Source organism: Marmota flaviventris, chromosome 18, assembly GCF_047511675.1.
Source record: "Marmota flaviventris isolate mMarFla1 chromosome 18, mMarFla1.hap1, whole genome shotgun sequence".
Taxonomy (NCBI): domain Eukaryota; kingdom Metazoa; phylum Chordata; class Mammalia; order Rodentia; family Sciuridae; genus Marmota; species Marmota flaviventris.
The window spans coordinates 16889701-16909687 of record NC_092515.1 but is presented as its reverse complement, the minus strand read 5'-3'; the positions used below and the strand labels follow the sequence as shown (position 1 = coordinate 16909687).

Here is a 19987-nt window from a genome sequence, read left to right as displayed (position 1 = left end):
AATGCTTGATCAGAACCAAATAGATTGGCTGCAGCCCCGCCCTGCCTGGTACTCTGGCTCCGCCTCTTAGCTCCTATTGGTCCTGATCTCCGTCCGGCCGCCCCGAGATTGGCCAGACGGGTGGCTGCCGCGTCCAATGGGCAGCGCCGCCGGCTTTCCCGCGGCTATTCACTATTCGAGTGGGTCGTGGCGGCCGCGGCGGTTAAAGAGCATAACGGTCGCCGGTCTCCGATGCGACGATGGCTGCCTTAGGGCCGGGAGGCTACGCGCGGAACGATGCAGTCGAGAAGCTGCCATCTATCATGGGGGGAATTCCAGCGCGAAGAACCCAGTCCCCCCCTCCCCCTGCCCCACCACTCTGCCTCCGGCGGCGGACACGACTCTTGACGGCGCCCGAGGACACCGTGCAGAACCGGGTGAGAAGCTGCTCGCCCTGTCCACTCCAATTCCAGCCTTCTTTGGGCCGCACCCTGTTCATCCCTAAGCTCTTTGGCCTCTCCCATCAGTTCCCGCCTATTGGTCCCCTCAGGTTGCTCCCTAGCCCCGCCTCATCACGGAAGTTCCGCCCCCTTTGAGCGTAAGGCTCTTCCCACTTTCCGCTGCCTCCTCTCGTGGGTGCTGCTCTTGGTTCTTGGCTCTACTCTCAATATTGGAGCGTTCTTGGGGTTTCTTCGGATTCCAACGCCTGGAAAAGCATTTTGCTTCTACAAATCACTGCCTAGACCCACCTTCCTGGATAAGCCCCCATTCAATCACCTTTAAACACTTCTCGTCCAGTCACCTGCCCCATCTCAACTCGGTTCTACTCTGCATTCTCTCATATCTTGCCTTCTGCTTCCTTTTCCCCCACTAAGGTGGGATTCTTATTCTATATTCCCCCTCAAAACTATGGAAAGGATGTGAATAAGTATTTCTAAAATGTCAGCAGTGCGGCTTGGGGAGGAGGGCGTACAGGATTTTAGTACTCTAAATTCTGAGACACAGAAACACAGAAAGGAATTACTTTAGAGTAGGTAGAAGGAATTCCCTTAGCACACCAGCAATTTAAGAAAAAAAAAAAGTGCTCTTTAACTCCTTAGGCACAAAAATCTGTTTTTATAAAATGGAGATAACATGGGGCTGGGGTCGTGGCTCAGTGGTAAAGTGCTTGCCTAGCATGTGTGAAGCACTGGGTTTGATTCTCAGCACCGCATATAAAGAAATAAAGGTTCATTGACATTTAAAAAATTAAAAAAATAAAATGGAGATAACAACCATATCACAATGTTGAAGGAAGATGAAATTGTAACTGTGACCTTGACACAGAGCCTAGATAATAGGTGAATATGTGGCAGCTGCTGGTGTATATTATTGCTGCTTTGTGGGTTTCTGCTGTCTTTGTACTGCCTACTCCTGGCTGCATGATTGTGGGCAGGTGGCCCTTGCCTACCTTTCTGTCTCTACCTCCCATGTCCTCCCTCTCCCCAAAGTCCTGTCAAACTTCCTGATTGCTTTCTATATTTTATTTATTTTGTAATTTGTTTTATGTATTTTTATGTGCTGAAGATCAAACCCAGTGCTTCAAACCCGTGAGGCAGGCATTCTACCATTGAACTACGACTTCAGTCCCATATTGTTATGAGGTGACTGCTCAGAAAACACACTAAGTACGAATTTGAAACAAATAAAAGAATTTTATCTCTCTTTTCCTGACCAGGGACACTTCTGACAGAGTCCGAGTGGCTCTCTGAAAGAAGCACCTCAAACTGTTTGTGGTCGAAATATTTAAGGAAGAAAACCACATCCCATGGAATTTTGCAAATTGCAAGCAAGCAGAGTACAGGGGCTGAGAAGGCAGTTAGCAGAGCAAATACAGACCACCATATCCTGGGGACTTTACCTTTGTGGGCACACAAAGTATAGGTGGGTGCACAAACTGCAGAGACAATTTTTTATCATCTTAGAAACAGCTTAACATTATTTATTATATAACACATCACATAATCCTATTATTTAATATTTCATAACCTATAATATATAATTTATAATCTATATTGATTAAGCTCAGACCATGACAATATACTGCCTGCTTTCTGTTTTTCTGGAGCTCCAAGTTCCTTTCTGCCTCCTAGCCCTTGTGGTGGGTGAATCCTCTACCTGGGCTTTTTGCTACAGTCTGCCTGCCTGCCTGGCTTCTCAGTCTCATCCTTGAGTAGTCCTACTCAGAGAGACTTTCTCCAGTCTCAGTCTAAAGCAGACACCTGCCTTGATCTCTTATTAAATGCCCTATACTTCATCGCCCTTATCATATGTGTTCATGAAAGTGTTTTGTGAGCTCTTAAACTTGTATGGGAGAATAATAGTAGTAAATACAAAGAGGCAGTATATCAAGGTAATTAAGTGCACAATCTCTAGACTCAACTGCCTGAGCTTGAACATTAATTCTGCTCTTCTTAACAAGTTTGGAACTTTTTTTTTTTTTCCCCACCTGTAAAATGAGAATAATGATGTGGAAATCCCTCATAAGGTATTTGTAAGGATTATAGGAGTTCACAGTCCTTAAGCATTTAGAATAACACCTGGTATATTTGCATATACTCTTATTAGTGTTAACTAATGCTGTTATTACTGTACTTGGGTAGTGTCACTTATTTTTCTTCTTTTGCAGACACATAAAACATTAGCTGGGTGCCATGGCACACACCTGTAATCCCAGCAACTCAGGAGGCTGAGGCAAGAAGATCACAAGTTCAAGGCCAGCCTGAGCAACTTAGTGAGTCCCTATCTCAAAATAAGAAGCTCAGTGGTAGAATACCCCTGGTTTCAATCCCCAGTACCAACAAAACAAAACAAACAAAATCCAGCATAAGTGTCATGGCTGTGTTAGAATCCTGGCACTCCTTTCTGGATGGATAACCCCTCTGGGCCCCTGTTTTATCTGTAAGACAGGAATAACAATGATAGTAATTATATCACAGGGTTATTATGAGTATTAAATAAGTTAATACAGCTTATAGGGATTGGAATAGCACCTGGCTACCGGGAAATGCCCAGTGAATGTTAGCTACTCTATATTTGCTTTTCAATTCTGAAGCCAGTGACTTGGTTAAGGATCACTGACTATAAGAAAAAACTAATCTATGAAAATATGAAAGTACCGTACTTATATAAATTGTTCAGTCAATTATGATTGAGTCTGACCCATTTAACTTATCTTTGAAAATTTTAAAAACATTTTTTTAATTTTTAAAAAAATTTCTTTATCTATCGTGGTACTGAGGATTGAACCCAGGGGCCCTCTACAACTGAGCTTTATCCCCTGCCCTTTTATTTATTTATTCTTAAAATTTTGAGACAGGGTTTCACTAAGTTGTCGAGATTGACCTCAAATTTGTGATCTTCCTGCCTCAGCCTCCCAAGTAACTGCAATTACAAGCATGTGCAATCGTGCCCTTTGAGTTTTACTTTTTTAAAATGTGACCATCCTCTTGTTTCTTTGCTTATTGAAACCTCTAGAACTTCCAGACATTGAATTTTTTTCTTTAGTACTGGGGATCAAACCCCAGGGATCTCTACTACTGAGCTTTATCTTCAGTACTTTTTTTGGCGGTGGGGGGGGCGGGGTGGGTACCAGGGATTGAACTCAGGGGCACTCGACCACTGAGCCACATCCCCAGCCCTTTTTTGTATTTTATTTAGAGACAGGGTCTCACTGAGTTGCTTAGCACCTTGCTAAGTTGCTGAAGGTGGCTTTGAACTCAAATCCTACTGCCTCAGCCTCCCAAGCTGCTGGGTCACAGGCTTGCATGCCACCACACCCAGCTCTTTTGATACTTTTTGCTAGAGTCTTACTAAGTTGTTCAGGCTGACTTTGAACTCCTTCCTCAGCTTCAGCTACCCAAGTTCCACCACACTAGGCTAGACTTTGATGAGGGAAAGTGTCTATTTTTGTTCACTGCTCTGTTTCCCCTGCAAGGCCCAAAGTGCCTAGGTTTATATCCCAACCTTGCTACTCCCCAGATGCGGAATCTTGGACCTCAGTATCATTGGCTATAAATAAGAGTGGTCATAATACCTTCTTCCCTGGTTTGTTCTGAGGATTCAAGTCTTAACATCCATGATGACAAATACCTACAATCCCAGCTACCTGGGAGGCTGAGGCAGGAAGATTTCAAGTTTGATGCCAGCCAGGGCAACATAACGAAACTACAACATAGAGAAAGTACTTAGAAACTTATTCAAAGGTCATCTTCCCACTATGGCATTCTCCTTCCCCTCCCCCTGCATTCTCAGTCTCCTTCCCTGTATTTTTCTCTGTTGCTTCTATCATCACCTCACATCTATTCTGCATATATGTTCTGTTCCTTTTCTATGTCCTCCATCCACATCACCATCAATGTGTGAACTCCAAGAAGATAGGGATTTTTGTCTGTCTGCCCCACTACTCTGTGCCCTTCACCTAGCATTATATTTTTGTCAAAAGAGTGTTAAGGGCTGGAGTTGTGGCTCAGTGGCAGAGTGCTTGCTTAGCATGTGTGAGGCTCTGGGTTCGATTCTCAGCACTGCATATAAATCAATAAAATAAAGGTCCATCGTCTAAAAAAATATTTTTTAAAAAAAGAGTGTTAAAAAGAGTAAGTGGTGGGCTGGGGTTGTGGCTCAGTGGTAGAGCGCTCACCTAGCACACAAGAGGCATTGGGTTTGATCCTCGGCACCACATAAAAATAAATAAATAAAATAAAGGTGTTGTGCCCATCTACAACTAAAATATATTAAAAAAAAGAGCAAGTGGTAGTTGCTGTGGGTAGCATGACTTCAGAAACTCTGAGTATTTGTTGAATATAGCAGGAATTGCATCAGTAGCCAAGACAGCTGCGCCATGGGGGCTTGCTGGGGCAGGTGCTTCTGACTTGGGCCTTTTCTTTGCAGGTGTCACTTGAGAAGGTGCTTGGCATCACAGCCCAGAATAGCAGTGGTCTAACCTGTGACCCTGGCACAGGCCATGTGGCCTACCTTGCAGGGTAAGTACGTGATGGGCTTGACATCTCATCATTGCAAGGGAATTTGAAATCTGAAGTCATTGGTGATTTCTCTAGAGCTAAGATTTCCTATTTGTAGAATGTGGATAATGCTGCTTTTCTCTAAGGACTGTGGAGAGGATTCCATGAACCCATCTGGGTCTAGAACAGTACTCAGCATATAGTAGACACTATAAAAGTCTTAATTAGACTACAAGTGCGAGATGGCAGAGATTCTGGGAAATACATGTGGTTAAAACCAAAAATGTGGTTTTAACCCCACATATGTATTCTGCTTCTGTCTCTATAAGACTGAACTAATGATACCTCCACTTAGGTAGTTGAGAGGACTGAGGATCAGACAGCTGTGTATCCCATAAATACTGATCTAACGTGGCACTGATCTAGGCACCAAAGGGACCACCCCAGCAAGGTAGGGCAGGGAAGATCCAAGGTAATTCCTGATGAACAGTTTCTGTTGTTGAATTTGAGGGGAGCAATTCAGGATAGAGGACAAGGGTGGGCTTTTAAATCTAATGGGGAAGATTTCACATCCCTGTTCTGTTACTGATCTGCTGAGTGGGCAAAGGACTTCCTGTCCTTGGGCTTCAGTTTCCTCATCTATGAAATGGGTCTAAGGAGTCCTGACCTTACCTGATAGTTTGGAGGATTTAAAAAGATTATAGACATTAAAAAAATCTTTATTAGCTTAGGACCTGACAGAATAGTTTCCATATAGGCAGTGTTGGTTTCTATTTAAGAATTTATTAATAATGTTAAGTACCCCAGAATTCTCAGCATTAAAATCTAGAGAAGGGGTTGGGGCTGTAGCTCAGTGGTAGAGCGCTTACCTAGCATGTATGAGGCACTGGATTTGATCCTCAGCACCACATTAAAAAAGTAAATAAACAAAATAAAGGTATTGTGTCTATCAAATAAAAAAAAAAAAATCTAGAGAAGACCAGAAAAAAAATCTTCTGTTCAGAGGAGCCCTATTGATGTGTGTTTTTTTTTCTGTTGGGATAGAATCATGCTGGATACCAGTGCCCCGCTCATACACACTATTTTAATAAGTATGTTTTCCTCTTTCTCCACAGCTGTGTGGTGGTGATTTTGAACCCCAAGGAGAACAAGCAGCAGCACATCTTTAATACTGCCAGGTAGGCTGGGGCCTGGGCATGGGTTGGAGGGAAGCAGGGTCTTGGGACCTGTCCTCCAGAGAGCCTGAAGTGCTCATGGGTAGGTGACTCACTCATACACTCAACCATTAGTTCAGCCTCATTCACCAAGTGTCCACTCTGTGCTAGGTACTGTTCCAGGTGCTGGTGATAACAGCAATGAACAAAAGTGATGAGAATCTCCGCTTTCTAGAGCTAACAGCCCAATATAGGAGAGACTGAAAACCAGTTGGCAAATTACTAGCTCATCATGATTGGTGACATGGAGGAAATGATGGGGGATGTGCTAGGACAGAGAATGTGAGAAATCCACTTCTGAGGACTCAGGGAAGTCCTCCCGGGGTCTGAGACTTGAAGGAAGTGAGAGGGTGACTCGTGACAACAAAGGGAAAACACCTGGGCAGGAGAGATGGCCAGGGCAAGGACTCTGCAATGGTGAAGGGTCTGGCAATGTGAGAAGCAGCCATAGTTTGTTCACTGTGTTATCTTAGGTGAGAAACTTCTTTCTGGGCTTTGGCCTACTCTGCAAGTAAAATAGCTGCCTCCATTTGTGAGAGCATCCTTAAGAAAATAATCATAAATCAGGTGCCCACTGACTTGCCCAACAGTGTTCTAAAGATTGGAATTAGTCAACAACACCTAAAGTTGTTTATATAAAAATAAATATCCCTCTCATTTTGGAAAAAAAATGAGAAATTCTGGCCTCAGGCCCATAGTTCACTTGTAGCAGTGGATGGGCTGGATCTTGGACGGCATTTGTCAGACCTCTCTTAATAAGTTTCTCTCATCTATGTTCCCTGTAGGCGGTGAAGTAGGTGACCCTGACCTGAAGTGGAGGCCACGAATGTGCCTACTCTTGGCCTTCAGTGGGTCTATCTTAGAAGTGGTGTGGCCAGTGAAGGATTTTTTTTCCCTCTGACTGCATATCAGAGTCACCTGATCCCTGGGCCTCACCCCCAGAGAAATCTGAATTTACTGGTCGGATGATACCTGGGCATTGGCAATATTTAAACTTTATATTGAAATAGGTCCAGACTTACAAGAATAGTACAAAGAGGGCCTCTCATTCTTTATCAATACACATTCTTTCTAAAGTATTTGAGAGTAAGTTGCAAACATGATGCCTCTGTCTCTATATACCTCAGTGTTTATTTTCTACAAAACAATTATGATATAATCCTTCAAAAACACAATAAATCCCTAGGCAGGAGGATGGCAAGGTACATCACTACCATCTACTTCTCATATGACTCCAAGTTTCACCACTTATTCCAAGGCTGTCCTTTATAGCCAAAAGATTCTATACACATTGAGTTGTGCTTTCAGTCTCCTTCAGCCTGAAGTGTCTCTTCCATCTTTTCTTAATTCTCAACACCTTGACATTTTTAAGGATTGCAGATCAGATATTTTGTAGAATATCAACACTTGGACTTGTTCGATGTTTCCTCATATGTAGATTCAGGTCCTGCATCTTTGGCAGGAACACCACAGGAGAGCTGTGTACCTGGAGCATCCTGTCAAGAAGTCTCCCATGACTGGTGGTGTTCATGTGGCGCTCTAGGTTAAGGTGGTGTCTGCCAGACTTCCCTACTGCAAAGCCTCTTTTTTTCCTCTTTGTGATTATAAATTATCTTGGAGGATTCTTCTATGAGAGTGGGCATATATTTTTCCATTTTCTTACCACGTTTCCACTTAACTGGTCTTAGCATAACCCGACCATTTTTTAAAAGCTCCCTTGGGAATTCTGATGTGCAGCCTAGAGGTTAGAACATTGCCCTGTCTGGTTGAATGACCTTGGGCAGGGGACTTCCCTTTGTTGAAGTATCATTTGCAAAAATTGGCTAATGAGAGTCCATACTCCCTGGTATATGCCGGAGGAATCTGCAGTGATGCCCATACAGAGTTTGCCAGAGGGCCAGGCACGGGGTCAGGGCATGCAAGTGGTTAGAGGTGGCTACAGACAACAGAAACCCCCCTATCATGCATGGCTTAAAACACAAAGATGTTCTTTCTACATATAAGAATTCTGAGGGTGGGATGTTGTTTCTGTGAGCATCAGAGACCCCAGTCCTTTGGTTTTTCTATTTTACCACACTTATTTTGAGGCTTCTGTTCCTGAAGTCACCTCATGGCCTGTGCTGGAGTTCTGGCTGTCGTGTCCTTATTTCAGGAGGGAAGCAGGTGGTGATTAGGGCAAAAGGTTCACTTGAGAAACCTTTCTGGAAGTCATAAATAGCATGTCAATTTCCTTCTCATTGGCCAGACTGTCATGTAGCCATCCTTGAGTAGCTTCAAGAGAAGTGAGGAAGCTGGACACGGTGGCATATGCTTGTAATTGCAGTGGGTGGGGAGGCTGAGCTAAGAGGACCCACGAGTTCAAAGCCAGCCTCAGCAAACGTGAGGTGCTAGCAACTCAGTGAGACCCTGTCTCAAAATAAAAAATACAAAATAGAGTTGGGGATGTAGATCAGTAGTTGAGTGTCCCTGAGTTCAATCCCTGGTACAAAAAAAAAAAAAGGTGAGGAAATGTACTTTAGTCAGGAACATCAACATCCCAATTAAAACTGGGGCTATATCAGTAAGAAGGAGGAGCGAGGGGACAATGGATTAAACAGCTCACCCTATCTGCTGCTATAAGAATTGATGGAAAGTTACCTGAGGGTGGACTCAAAAATAGATGTTCTCTGAGGTTGTCAAAGACTAACCCAGAAAACTAGATGTGGTGCACACCTGTAACCCCAGCTATTTGGGAGACTGAGGCAGGATTGATTGAGTCCATGAGTTCAAGTCTAGGCATTTACTTAGTTATCTGTATACTAATTTACTAACTGATTGAGGGAGACTGTTAAGGAACAAAGGTAAAACAAGATTAAAAGAGAGAAGAAGAAGAAAATGATACAATGTGGGAACAGTAAATCTTGCTACCACAAAATGTGCCAACTTGTCTGGTCATTCAGTTCTTAGGAAGACTATCTATGAGTATCAGAGAAAAACATGTAGGCCATTTATGGGTTTTCCAGAACACCTTGAGCATTTAGCAGTGGAGCACATGCTGCAGGCTGTCTTGGGGTGATGGCTGCCAGTGTCCTCCCATCAGCATCACTTTTTTAGTTAGGCCAGGTCTGTACCATTTCCTGCATCTGAGTTTCTCAAAGTTACTGGGTGGTAGGTTCTTGGGAAGCTCACCCCTGCATAAAAAGAAGAAAATAGGGTCCCTGTACAGTGTCCATCCTATTTGGGTTGGGTGTTCAAGGAGGAAGAGGCCTTGTTTTTAAAACCCATTTCTCTGACTGCTGTGTTGGGCACACAGTGGCACTGGTGTGCGGGAGCTTCTCACACTCAGCTCTCCTGGCCTCTTCCTAGACTGGGGAGCCAGGAGTGGATAGATTGCTGAAAGCACAGCCATCTCAGTGGAACCAGTCATCAATTCCTTTCCTTGTCCCCAGGAAGTCTCTGAGTGCCTTGGCCTTCTCCCCTGATGGGAAGTTCATAGTGACGGGGGAGGTGAGTCATGATCACAACTGAGCAGGTGGGGAGGGTCTAGTGGGTCATTCCTTGTGCTCCTAGCAGGCCTGGGAGTCCCTGGAATGACACCTGCCTGGGCCAGAAAAGCCCAGTGGCAGATGGGGGAGGGAGGGAGCTTTTTCAGTACACTCTGTGGCAAAGCCAACCTCAGCCCTGACAGTCCCTCTAGCCTTGCCTGGTACACAGCCCAGCAGCAGTAATGGCCTCACCTTCCCCAGAATGGGCACAGGCCAGCCGTGCGCATCTGGGATGTGGAGGAGAAAAGCCAGGTGGCAGAGATGTTGGGCCACAAGTATGGTGTGGCCTGTGTGGCCTTCTCACCCAATATGAAGCACATCGTTTCAATGGGCTATCAGCATGACATGGTCCTCAACGTCTGGGACTGGAAGGTAAGAGTTGACAATGGGCATATGGGCGGGCAGCCAGTTGCCAGATCATCCTGAGTCTTAGGCATTGGAGGAACTGAATGAGATAACTTGGTAAATGCTCATTCAGCCAGCAAATATCAACTAGCCCCTACTATCTCCTGTCTTTTTTGTTCTGCAGCACTTATTGTGTCGTTCTGAGATCACTTTATGGCCCCAAATGGAGTTCCTGTTGCCTTGTCCTTATTTCAGGAGGGGAACAGGGTACCCTTTTTGTAGGGCTCATGACAGCATCTCATCTAGTGGAAGTATTAGAATTATTTTTATATTGATCAGCTGTCACCTTGATCTGCAAGGGTTACCTCACTTCTGAAATATCTATAATAGTACCTGCTTTGTTAGGTTGTGAGACTTCATTGAGTTGCCACATACTGGAAGTCTGGCCTTTAGAATAGCTGGAAAAGGGCTTGGTGTCAGCAAAAGTAGATACCAAGATCTGGCTATGCCCATAACCTACTGTGTATCTTTGAACACATGACATTCCCCCCTACTATCCCACAAGCCTGGCAGGTGGAGGAGACCTGCCTCCCTCATAGGAGGCACTTTGAGTGGATTGTATAAGTTATCCTGTAGAGGGCTCAGGGAAGGCTCAGAATGGAGCCCCTTCTGTGACAACCAGAGGTGCGTTGTCCTTCCCCCCAGCTGTGTCTTCTCTAATATTATGTGTAAGCTGCAGAGCTTGGACCCTCGAGGAAAGCTCTGGAACTTGCTCTCTTCTGGGGACCTTTCCAAGTCTCAGTCTCTTCCCTTAGTTACTAGAAATGACAAGAGTCACACATAGATTTCCTTAGAGAGCACCTCATTTCAGGGTCCAAGGAAAACAGAGCAGGGAGACCCAGGGCTGAGGGCCAAGGCACAAAGAATCCCATGGGGTGGGTGCTGTCACAAACTTCTCCCTGCACTGTTTTGTTGTTGTTGTTGTTTTCCCAGAAAGACATTGTAGTGGCCTCCAACAAGGTATCATGCAGGGTCATTGCCCTCTCCTTCTCTGAGGACAGCAGTTATTTTGTCACTGTGGGGAACCGACATGTGAGATTCTGGTTCTTGGAAGTCTCTACTGAAGCAAAGGTGAGTTTCTGTCTTTGCCACCTTAGCCAGGCCCTAGCAGAGTCACCATCAGCAGCATGAGGCTCTGATTTCTATCTGAGATTTGGCAGGCAGTGGTCTCAGGTCGTCAATCCTCTCAGGGTTCCAGGTGCTGACTGGCAGGTCCTTCAGAGACCCCACGACTCTGAGGCCACATCTCGTTCTTGGACCAATACTTTTCTACCCTTCTACCCAGAAGTGTGGTTCTGTTTTTCTTTTCTTCTCCACTTTAAGGAGTTTCTTAGAGTCCTCCTGTTTAACTGTATAGATAAGGGACGCATTATGGCCCTGTCAGGGGGTAGAACATATACACAGCACCTCACTGTGCTCTGCTCTGCCTCCAGGTGACAGGCACAGTGCCCTTGGTGGGACGTTCAGGCATCTTGGGTGAGCTTCACAACAACATCTTCTGTGGTGTGGCCTGCGGTCGGGGCCAGATGGCAGGCAATACCTTCTGTGTGTCCTACTCGGGCCTCCTCTGCCAGTTCAACGAGAAGAGGGTGCTGGAGAAATGGATCAACCTGAAGGTACCCCCAAGCCCTCTCTGCCAGCAGTGGGGAAATTGTTCTTTTCCCATACAGTGTGTCTCCAGGGGTGCTTAGCATCATCCCTGCTGGTGACTGACCACCTAAGTTCAGAATGTGTGGCTTCCCCTCTCTAAGCCCCAGTTTCCTTATGTGTTAAATAGGAATTCTGCTGCCTCCTTCACAATTGGTAGGGAAGATAATATGTGTAAAGGACTTGCCTGAAATGGGGTCAAGGTCACAGTTGTTTTCCCATCACTGTTAGATCTGTTTCACGTTTCTCTTCTTTACCGAACACTCTTGGCTCAAGTTTTTTTAAAAATCAAATTTATTAAAAAATCTAAAATGCTATTGATTTAATTATTACTTTTTTTTTTAGTTGTATATGGACACAATACCTTTATTTATTTATTTGTATGTGGTGCTGAGGATCAAACCCAGTGCCTCACACTTGCAAGGCAAGCACTTCACCACTGCGCTATAGCCCCAGCCCAACTTAATTATTTTTCAATCAAAAAAGACTATACAAAATACATAAAATCTTAAACTAAACAACAATTACTCAATAAATTGCAGAATTTCTTAAGTATCTGAAGGTTTGAGTCCAAGCTATCTTCCCACCCCAACCTTGGTTGCCTATTTGGCTGTTTGAAGGAACAACTCAGTTTCCGCTCCTCCTAGCCTGCTCTTGTGACTCGCCTCTAGTTTAGGATTAATGGACTGTAAAGAATTACAGGCTTTATCTGTCCTAGGTAACACAACAGCATTTTGGATTTTGTTTTTGTTTTCCCCATTTCAGTCCTTGCTAAAACATAAGCAGATTTCAAGCCAAAAATCATCTGGGTTTTTTTGTTTGGTTAGTTGGTTGGTTTTTGTTTTTGTTTCATTACTGGGAATTGACCTTAACCACTGAGCTACATCCCCAGATCTTTTTATCTTTTATTTTGAAACAGGGTCTCGCTAAGTTGCTTGGGGCCTTGCAAGTTGCTGAGGTTGGCCTCAAACTTGCAATCCTCTTGCTTCAGCCTCCCAAGATGCTGGGATTACAGACATTGCCACTACTCCCAACTAGGTCAAAATCTTCTGGCCAATAGAGTTTAGTGCTTGAGCACTAAAAGACTTGTGAAGTTCCTCTTGATATGGAAAAGCTTCTTTAACCTGTATCTAGAAGTCTGGCTGGCGCTTGCTGCCCCTTCTTATCTACATGTCCTGGTAGGATAGACAGTCCTTCCTATAGACTAAGTTTTTTCTGGACTCCTTTGGAGTATTAATCTTTATGAAAATGTTTTTAAGTAATTGGGAATAAGATTTAAGCCTAAGCTGTGGGTTCTTGTGATGTTGTTTTATTTAAAAAAAAAAAAAAAAAGACTTAAGCCTAAATTTTAACCTGGTTACTGCAGGTGGCCTATCTGAAGTTGTAGTCTGCTGAAGAGATACTTTCCACAGCTAAGTTCCTCTATAGACAGCAATGACAGCTCTGTCCCAACTTGTGCCTCTGTCCATCTGCTGGCACATTTCCTTCAGTAGTGACTGTATACTGTATCCTGATTTCAAAAATCTTAAAATATGCCCAAATAGGTTCTTAGATCCAAGGAATTATAAGTCTTCTCCCGAGGCCCATGACTGCTTTGTCAGTCCCTGAGTTCCTGGGTCAGAATACATAATGCACTAGATCTAATTAGGTCCACCCGCTCTGTCCTCAAAGGTCTCCATGTCTTCTTGCCTCTGTGTCAGTGAGGATCTCATCTTCTGCGGCTGCACAGATGGGATAGTCCGCATTTTCCAAGCCCACAGCCTTCACTACCTCACCAACCTGCCCAAGCCACACTGCCTTGGGGTGGATGTGGCACAGGGCCTGGAGCCCAGGTACTGTTCAGCAGGGGGAGACTGAGGGACCCACTCAGATCCTGTTGCAGGCATCCATCCGTGCTTCTGGATCTGTCTGCCCAGGTGTCCATCCTGCAAATACTAGTTATTACTCTTAGTCCTGGGCATTACTGCCATGAATAAAGCAGAAAAGTTCTGCCTCTGGAGACAAGCTCCAAGGAGAGAAAGGAAGCTGGGTTGGGGAAGGAGTAAACAAAATAACTTTAGGTAGTAGTTAAGTGCTACAAAAAAGAAAAACCCAGGGCAGGCATGAATATAAGGGAATATGTTCCTCCATGTTGCTAACATTTATTAAGCAGTCATTTAATAAATAGCATTTATTAATTGCCATCCTTAGGCTGGAAGCAGGAAAATAAGACAGCAAAATCTCTGCCACCATGAAGCCTATAATGTGGTGAGGGAGCTCTTGATAAAGAAGTACTCAGACAAGATCATGTCACATAATTACAATGCTCTGGTGAAAGAGAGCAGGACATGGGAAGGAGAGTGCCCTGGAGGGGGAGAGCTGTGTCAATTGGGTGTCTGGTGAGGAGGAGCCAGCTGTGTGGAGAGCAGGGTCCCAAATGTAAAGGACTAAAGGGGACAACACACTGGCATGGTTTGTTGCAGGAATAGGGAGGGGCTGTGTGACTGGAGCCTAGTATGCTGGGACAGGATGGTAAGAGATGAGGTTGAGCACTGGGAGAGGCCAGTGGGAGGAGTCTATTTGAGGTCAGGGGGCAGCCACTAGAGTTACATGAGCAGGTCTTACATGTTAGATCCCTTGGCTGCAAGTCTGATCTATGGAGTAGGGGTGGGCGATGCCCAACCAGGGAGTGCTGGGTGCCTGGGGCTACCTCTTTGTGGATTTCTAGCCCTAACTCTTGGGTTCCTTTTCTAAGAAAGAGCCTGGAAGTGCTAACTGGGTGTCTTGAAGGAAAGAAAGGGTGGGTAGCAACCCACAGGCCATGGCATGTTGAAGTAGCCTCTGCCACCTTCTGTTGTGTGCTCTGGGCCTTAGGCAGGTCAGTACACCGCCCTATGCCTGTTTCTTCGTCTGTAAAACAGAGTACCTGCCTCTCGTAATGGTTGTGAAAATTCAGGGCACATAAACTTTCCATCCTAGCATACAGTAAGTGCTCAGTAAACTGTAGCCTTTGTAAGGAAGCCCCAAACCAAGGGACAGCTCCCCAGCCCCCTCACAGAGGTATTTGAATCATGTGTTGGTGAGACCTAGGAGTGAAGAAAGGTGTCCTGAAGTGCAAGTTCATTTTCCTTCCATGCTCCAAAGAAAAGAGAATGGGAGTTTGGGTAGAGTAGAATGAACAAAGGGCAAAAAGTGTCAATAGGAATCAAAAACTCAAAATTTTCTCAGGGGCCCGTTGCAGTTTGTAACCTCTATGAGAAGCCAAAGAGAAGCAAAGGAAGAGGGAGGAGGGAGACGTAAAGTTAGAATAGGAGAGATACAAGGCCAAAATACTTGAGGGATGGCATTGCCAGGCAGGCGGCGGCTTCTGTGTTCCAGAGATAACTGTCACTTCTCAACTGTGACATAATGGTAATTGATGATCCATGCGGCCTTGTTAGCTTCCTCTTCTGCAGGAAGGCGGAAGCAGTCTACCCAGATACGGTGGCGCTGACCTTCGACCCCATCCACCAGTGGCTGTCCTGTGTGTATAGAGACCATAGCATCTACGTCTGGGATATCAAGGACATCAATAAAGTGTGCAAGATGTGGTCAGAACTCTTCCACAGCTCCTATGTCTGGAATGTGGAGGTGAGCCCACTCTTCCTGTCTCTACCCCTACTCAACTCTCATTTGGGAACTCAAGGAGTAGAAACTTCCATAGAGTTTAGAGAACCCATTCAACCATTTCTTCAAAAGATAGTCATTGACCCTCATGCCAAACTCTCTTTTTTTCTCCCCCAATACCAGGATTTAACCTAGAGGTGCTTTACCACTGAGCCACATCCCCAACCCTTTTTATTTTTTTTATTTTGAAACAGGGTCTCTCTAAATTGCTGGTCTCAAACTTGCAATCCTCTTGCCTCAGCCCCCAGAGTCACTGACATTATAGTCATAATATATATTATGCTCCACCCCACCTGACAGAAATTTATTTTCAGCAGCCAAGTTCCGGATTATAAGAAAAAACTTTGTTGCCAGGTGTGATAGCGCACACCTGTAATTCCAGTGGCTTAGGAGGCTGAGGCAGGAGGATTGCAAGTTCAAAGCCAGCCTCAGCAATTTAGTGAGGCCCTAAGCAACTTAGGGCGACCCTGTCTCTAAATAAAAGATAAAAAGGGCTGGGGAGGGACTGGGGTTGTGGCCCAGTGGTAGAGCACTCACCTAGCATGTGCGGGACCTTGGGTTCGATCCTCAGCACCACATAAAAATAAATAAATAAAATAAAGGTATTAAAAAAAAAAAAAAGCTGGGGATGTGGCTCAGTAGTTAAACACCACTGGGGCGCCACTGGGTTCGATCCCTGGTACCAAAAACGAAAACTTTGTCCTTTTGAATAGGCATTATTTAGCCCTTTGACTCTGCCTGCTTTTGTGGGTATGGTGCATGTGTGTGCTTTTTTTTTTGTTTGATTTTGTTTTAGTTTAACTTGGTTTCTCTTTTTCTTTTTTTTTAGTGTATTACAGTTATACATAATAGTCGGGTTGGTTCATTTTGATCCTCCCATAAATGTCATAAATACAGATAACAGTTTTCTCCACTTCAGTCCCAAGTACTACCCTCCTCCTTCCCTGTGACCCCATTCCCCTACTCTTTTGGTAGGTACTCTTATTCCTTCTATTTATTTATTTACTTTTTAATTGATGCATTATAGTTATATATAGAATTTGGGATGTATTGTGGTATATGCACCTGGTATAATTTGGTCCATTTTATTCCCCAGTTCTTCTCCTTTGCCTCCTCCCCCCTCCTCCTCCTTGGTTCCTCTTTCTACTCTACTGGTCTTCCTTCTGTTTTCAAAACATCTACCTTTTTTATTCCTTTTTTTTTTTTTTTTTTTTTTTCCTCTCTTTAGTGTCTGCATGAGAGAGAATACTTTTTCTTATGTGGGAATTGTGGGAGACTGGAAATCTATGCTGCTGCTATCATCATATTCTCAGAACCTAATTCTTCTGTATTTTGAAATTACATGTTGTCTCTGTCTCTCTGAGCTTCCTTCTAAATCATCTTTAGCTCTATCTTGCAATTCACTTAATTTTCTTTCACCTATGTCTTATATTTGGTATTTTAAGACCTTTTACTTTTTGAGTGAGGGGCCCAGCTCAGTGGTAGGCCCTGCATTTGAGCCCCAGCACCAAAAAAGAAAAATGTATGTTTTATTTTTCATTTCTAGAAATAGTTTTGTTCCTTTTTAGCCATACTTCAATGATTTTATAATTTCTGGTTGGCTTTTCACATTTTTTTTGAGAGGAGATCTCACTAAGTTGCCTGGTCTGGCCTTGAACTTGTGATCCTCCTGCATTAGCCTCCTGAGTAGCTGGGATTATAGGTGTGCAGCACTGTCTGTGCCTAGCTTGACTACTCATACTTTTAATCATGTCAATGTTTGTTCGTTCTTTCTTTCTTTGGTACTGGGGATCAAACCCAGGGCTTTGTGCATGCTAGGCAAGTGCTGTACCACTGAGCTACACCCCTAGCCCTTATTTATTTCTTTAAGTATATTGAACCTAGTGGTTTTATATTTTATCTGAAAATTCCCAGTATTGGACATATTTGCTAGACTCTGATATTTTTGCTGCTTCTTGCTCATGAGACCTTGTTTCTTTTGGTGCTTAATGATTTTTGACTGAGCCACCCATTTCCTTGGAAATTTCTTTATAAGAATTAGAGGGTTTGGAGGGAGTAGTTGTTTTGTTTTGTTTTGTTAGTTAGTTTGTTTGTTTTTGTAGTTGCTGATGTTGTTGATACTGGAGATTGAACCCAGGGATACCTTATACTGAGCTACATCCCCAGACCTTGATATTTTTTTTATTTTGAGACAGGATCTTGCTAAGTTGCTGAGGCTGGCCTCAAACTTGCGATCCTCCTACCTCAGCCTTCCAAATCACTGGGATTACAGGTGTGTCACTGAGATTATAGGTGTGCACCACTGTACCCGGCTCATAGGGATGTTTTAAGACATGGACTGAAGGTGGTACGTGGATGATACATGGGAGCATGTTATGTCCTTTCTTCTTGCTTGTTTTTACCATAGAAGGTATTGCACTCTGCCTGTTTGTCTTCAGCTTTATTTTTTCTTTTCACCAAAATGTAACAGTATATCATCATACTATCATCAAGATGGTCATCATGAATTTTTGCCTTGTTCTCTGGGAACTCTAGGTGTATCCTGAATTTGAAGATCAGAGAGCTTGTTTGCCATCGGGATCTTTTCTAACTTGTTCCTCAGACAACACCATCCGCTTCTGGAACATGGATGGCAATCCTGACTCTCACTGGCAGAAAAACATCTTCAGCAATGTGAGTAGCTCCATCATGATTTGTCTTTTAGGAGGAACGAAGACCCACTTTAAGCCAGGTACAGGAGCTAGAAGGAGTCTTATAGAAGGAACCTAAATATTAGGTTTTACTAGGGGCAAGAACCAGGAACAAAAGCAAGTCAATCTCTGTCCCTTCCTCCTTTTTCTCTCTCTCTTCTGTGGTGGTATGGTCTGTCCTCTCTGATTTTCTCTGTCCCACCCCAGCTCCTGCTTGCCAGGTTTTTTTGAACATGGCCAATCCAGGCAGCTTGGCACACTTAACAGAAATGAAATTACTCCCTGAATCTTGAGTCAAAACTCCCTGTTGGGCCAAACCAGGCAAGGGCTTTCCCTCTCTAATTGACCTCCACACTGGGAGGGTTCAATTGGGGGCTCTGGTGGATCCTGGAGAGAACTTTGACAGAAACTGGAGAAAAATCATTTTCTGAAGATATTTTTATTAGTATTGCTAGGCCAATGAGGGAGCTTTTCTGGGGAGCTGGACCTTAAATCATGCATTCATTTATTCTGCGATACTTATTAAGGTATATGCCAGGGACTTGACTACATGCTGGAGACACAGTAATGACTAAGACAGACCCTTCTTTTGCCTTGTGGCACCCACAATTCTAGGTAGGAGAGGCAGACAGTGAATCAATGATAACTGTACAAATCATGTATAATCACAAGTATGATAAGCACCATGAAAGAAAACGTAGGGTACTAGGAGGGTATTTAGCAGTATCATGGGAATTTTCTCATCTGGGCCATCAAGAGCAGCTTCCTCTAGAAGGGACAGTTGAACTGTAATATGGGGGATTAGGAGAAGCAGAAAGAAGAGAAGAGAGTTCCATACCTCGGGAATAACCCATGCAAAGGCCCCAAGGTAGGAAAAAATTTGGAAAACCTGAAAGAGGTCAGTGCGACTGAAACAAAAAGGCCCTTAATGCAGGTTACATGTTGCAGATGCTCCTTTACTGCTGCCCACCTGTGATGGACACATTACATTTGGCCATAAACAATAGAAAAACTCAAGAAGTAAAAGTTTGATTGTCTGACTCATAAAAGGAGACTGGAAGTAACTCTGCTGTGTTGGTAGCTCTAAGATGCCTATAGAGACTCAAGTCTTCCACTTCTCTATTCTGTCATTTGAAGGAGTGGCTCTCATCCTCATGATCCAGTATAATTGCTGGAGCTTCAGCCATCATGTCTGAGTTCCAGGCAAGCAAGATAGAAGAAAGGCAGCAGAAGAGTTCTCACTTGCTTTTTATCTCTTTGCCCAAAATGTATTCATTCACATGGCCTCATTTAGCAGCAAGGGAAACTGGAAAACAGTTATTATTCTGAGTGGTGAAGCACTCAGCTCAAAACCTGTAGTCCTAATGAGGAAGGAATAACTGGGCTCTGGGGAGACCTACAATTCCAGAGGTGCTTCTATGCTCCTTATAGCACTAACCTCAGCCCTCTCCTTCCTGCAGACCCTGCTGAAGGTAGTATACGTGGAGAATGACATCCAGCACCTGCAGGACACATCACACTTCCCAGACCGGGGCAGCGAGAATGGGACACCCATGGATGTGAAAGCTGGGGTGCGAGTCATGCAGGTCAGTCCTGATGGCCAGCACTTGGCTTCAGGCGACCGAAGTGGAAATCTGAGGCAAGTGGGCCTTGGCAGTCTCTGGTGTGCACCTCCCAGCTCCAGCTTGGGTTCTCAGGGCAGTAGGGAGGAGCCCTGATCTTGGCATCTCCAGCTGCCCATTGGAAATGAGGGACTGTGAGTAGTAATCAGCCACTCCTGAGAACTTAAGCTGGGAGGGGGCTTCCAGAAGGATGGAGATCAAGACAACTACCAGGACCTCAGCAGTGAGCCATGCACTTTGTCTACACAGTGATAGGCAAAT

General features: G+C 44.3%; 1 protein-coding gene across 1 annotated transcript in view; it reads left to right on the top strand.

Moving 5' to 3' along the window:
- The first annotated feature begins 102 nt into the window (after positions 1 to 102).
- Positions 103 to 19987, top strand: part of Wdr62 (WD repeat domain 62) — a 46642-nt gene continuing 26757 nt past the window's right edge. The window contains exons 1-11 of the mRNA XM_027941371.2: positions 103 to 416; positions 4909 to 5000; positions 6095 to 6157; positions 9622 to 9679; positions 9919 to 10089; positions 11056 to 11193; positions 11556 to 11738; positions 13441 to 13601; positions 15189 to 15378; positions 17950 to 18087; positions 19565 to 19743. Of these exons, the coding sequence (XP_027797172.2) occupies positions 240 to 416; positions 4909 to 5000; positions 6095 to 6157; positions 9622 to 9679; positions 9919 to 10089; positions 11056 to 11193; positions 11556 to 11738; positions 13441 to 13601; positions 15189 to 15378; positions 17950 to 18087; positions 19565 to 19743 (1550 nt within the window). The 5' untranslated portion in view covers positions 103 to 239. The remainder of the gene's footprint in view (positions 417 to 4908; positions 5001 to 6094; positions 6158 to 9621; positions 9680 to 9918; positions 10090 to 11055; positions 11194 to 11555; positions 11739 to 13440; positions 13602 to 15188; positions 15379 to 17949; positions 18088 to 19564; positions 19744 to 19987) is intronic.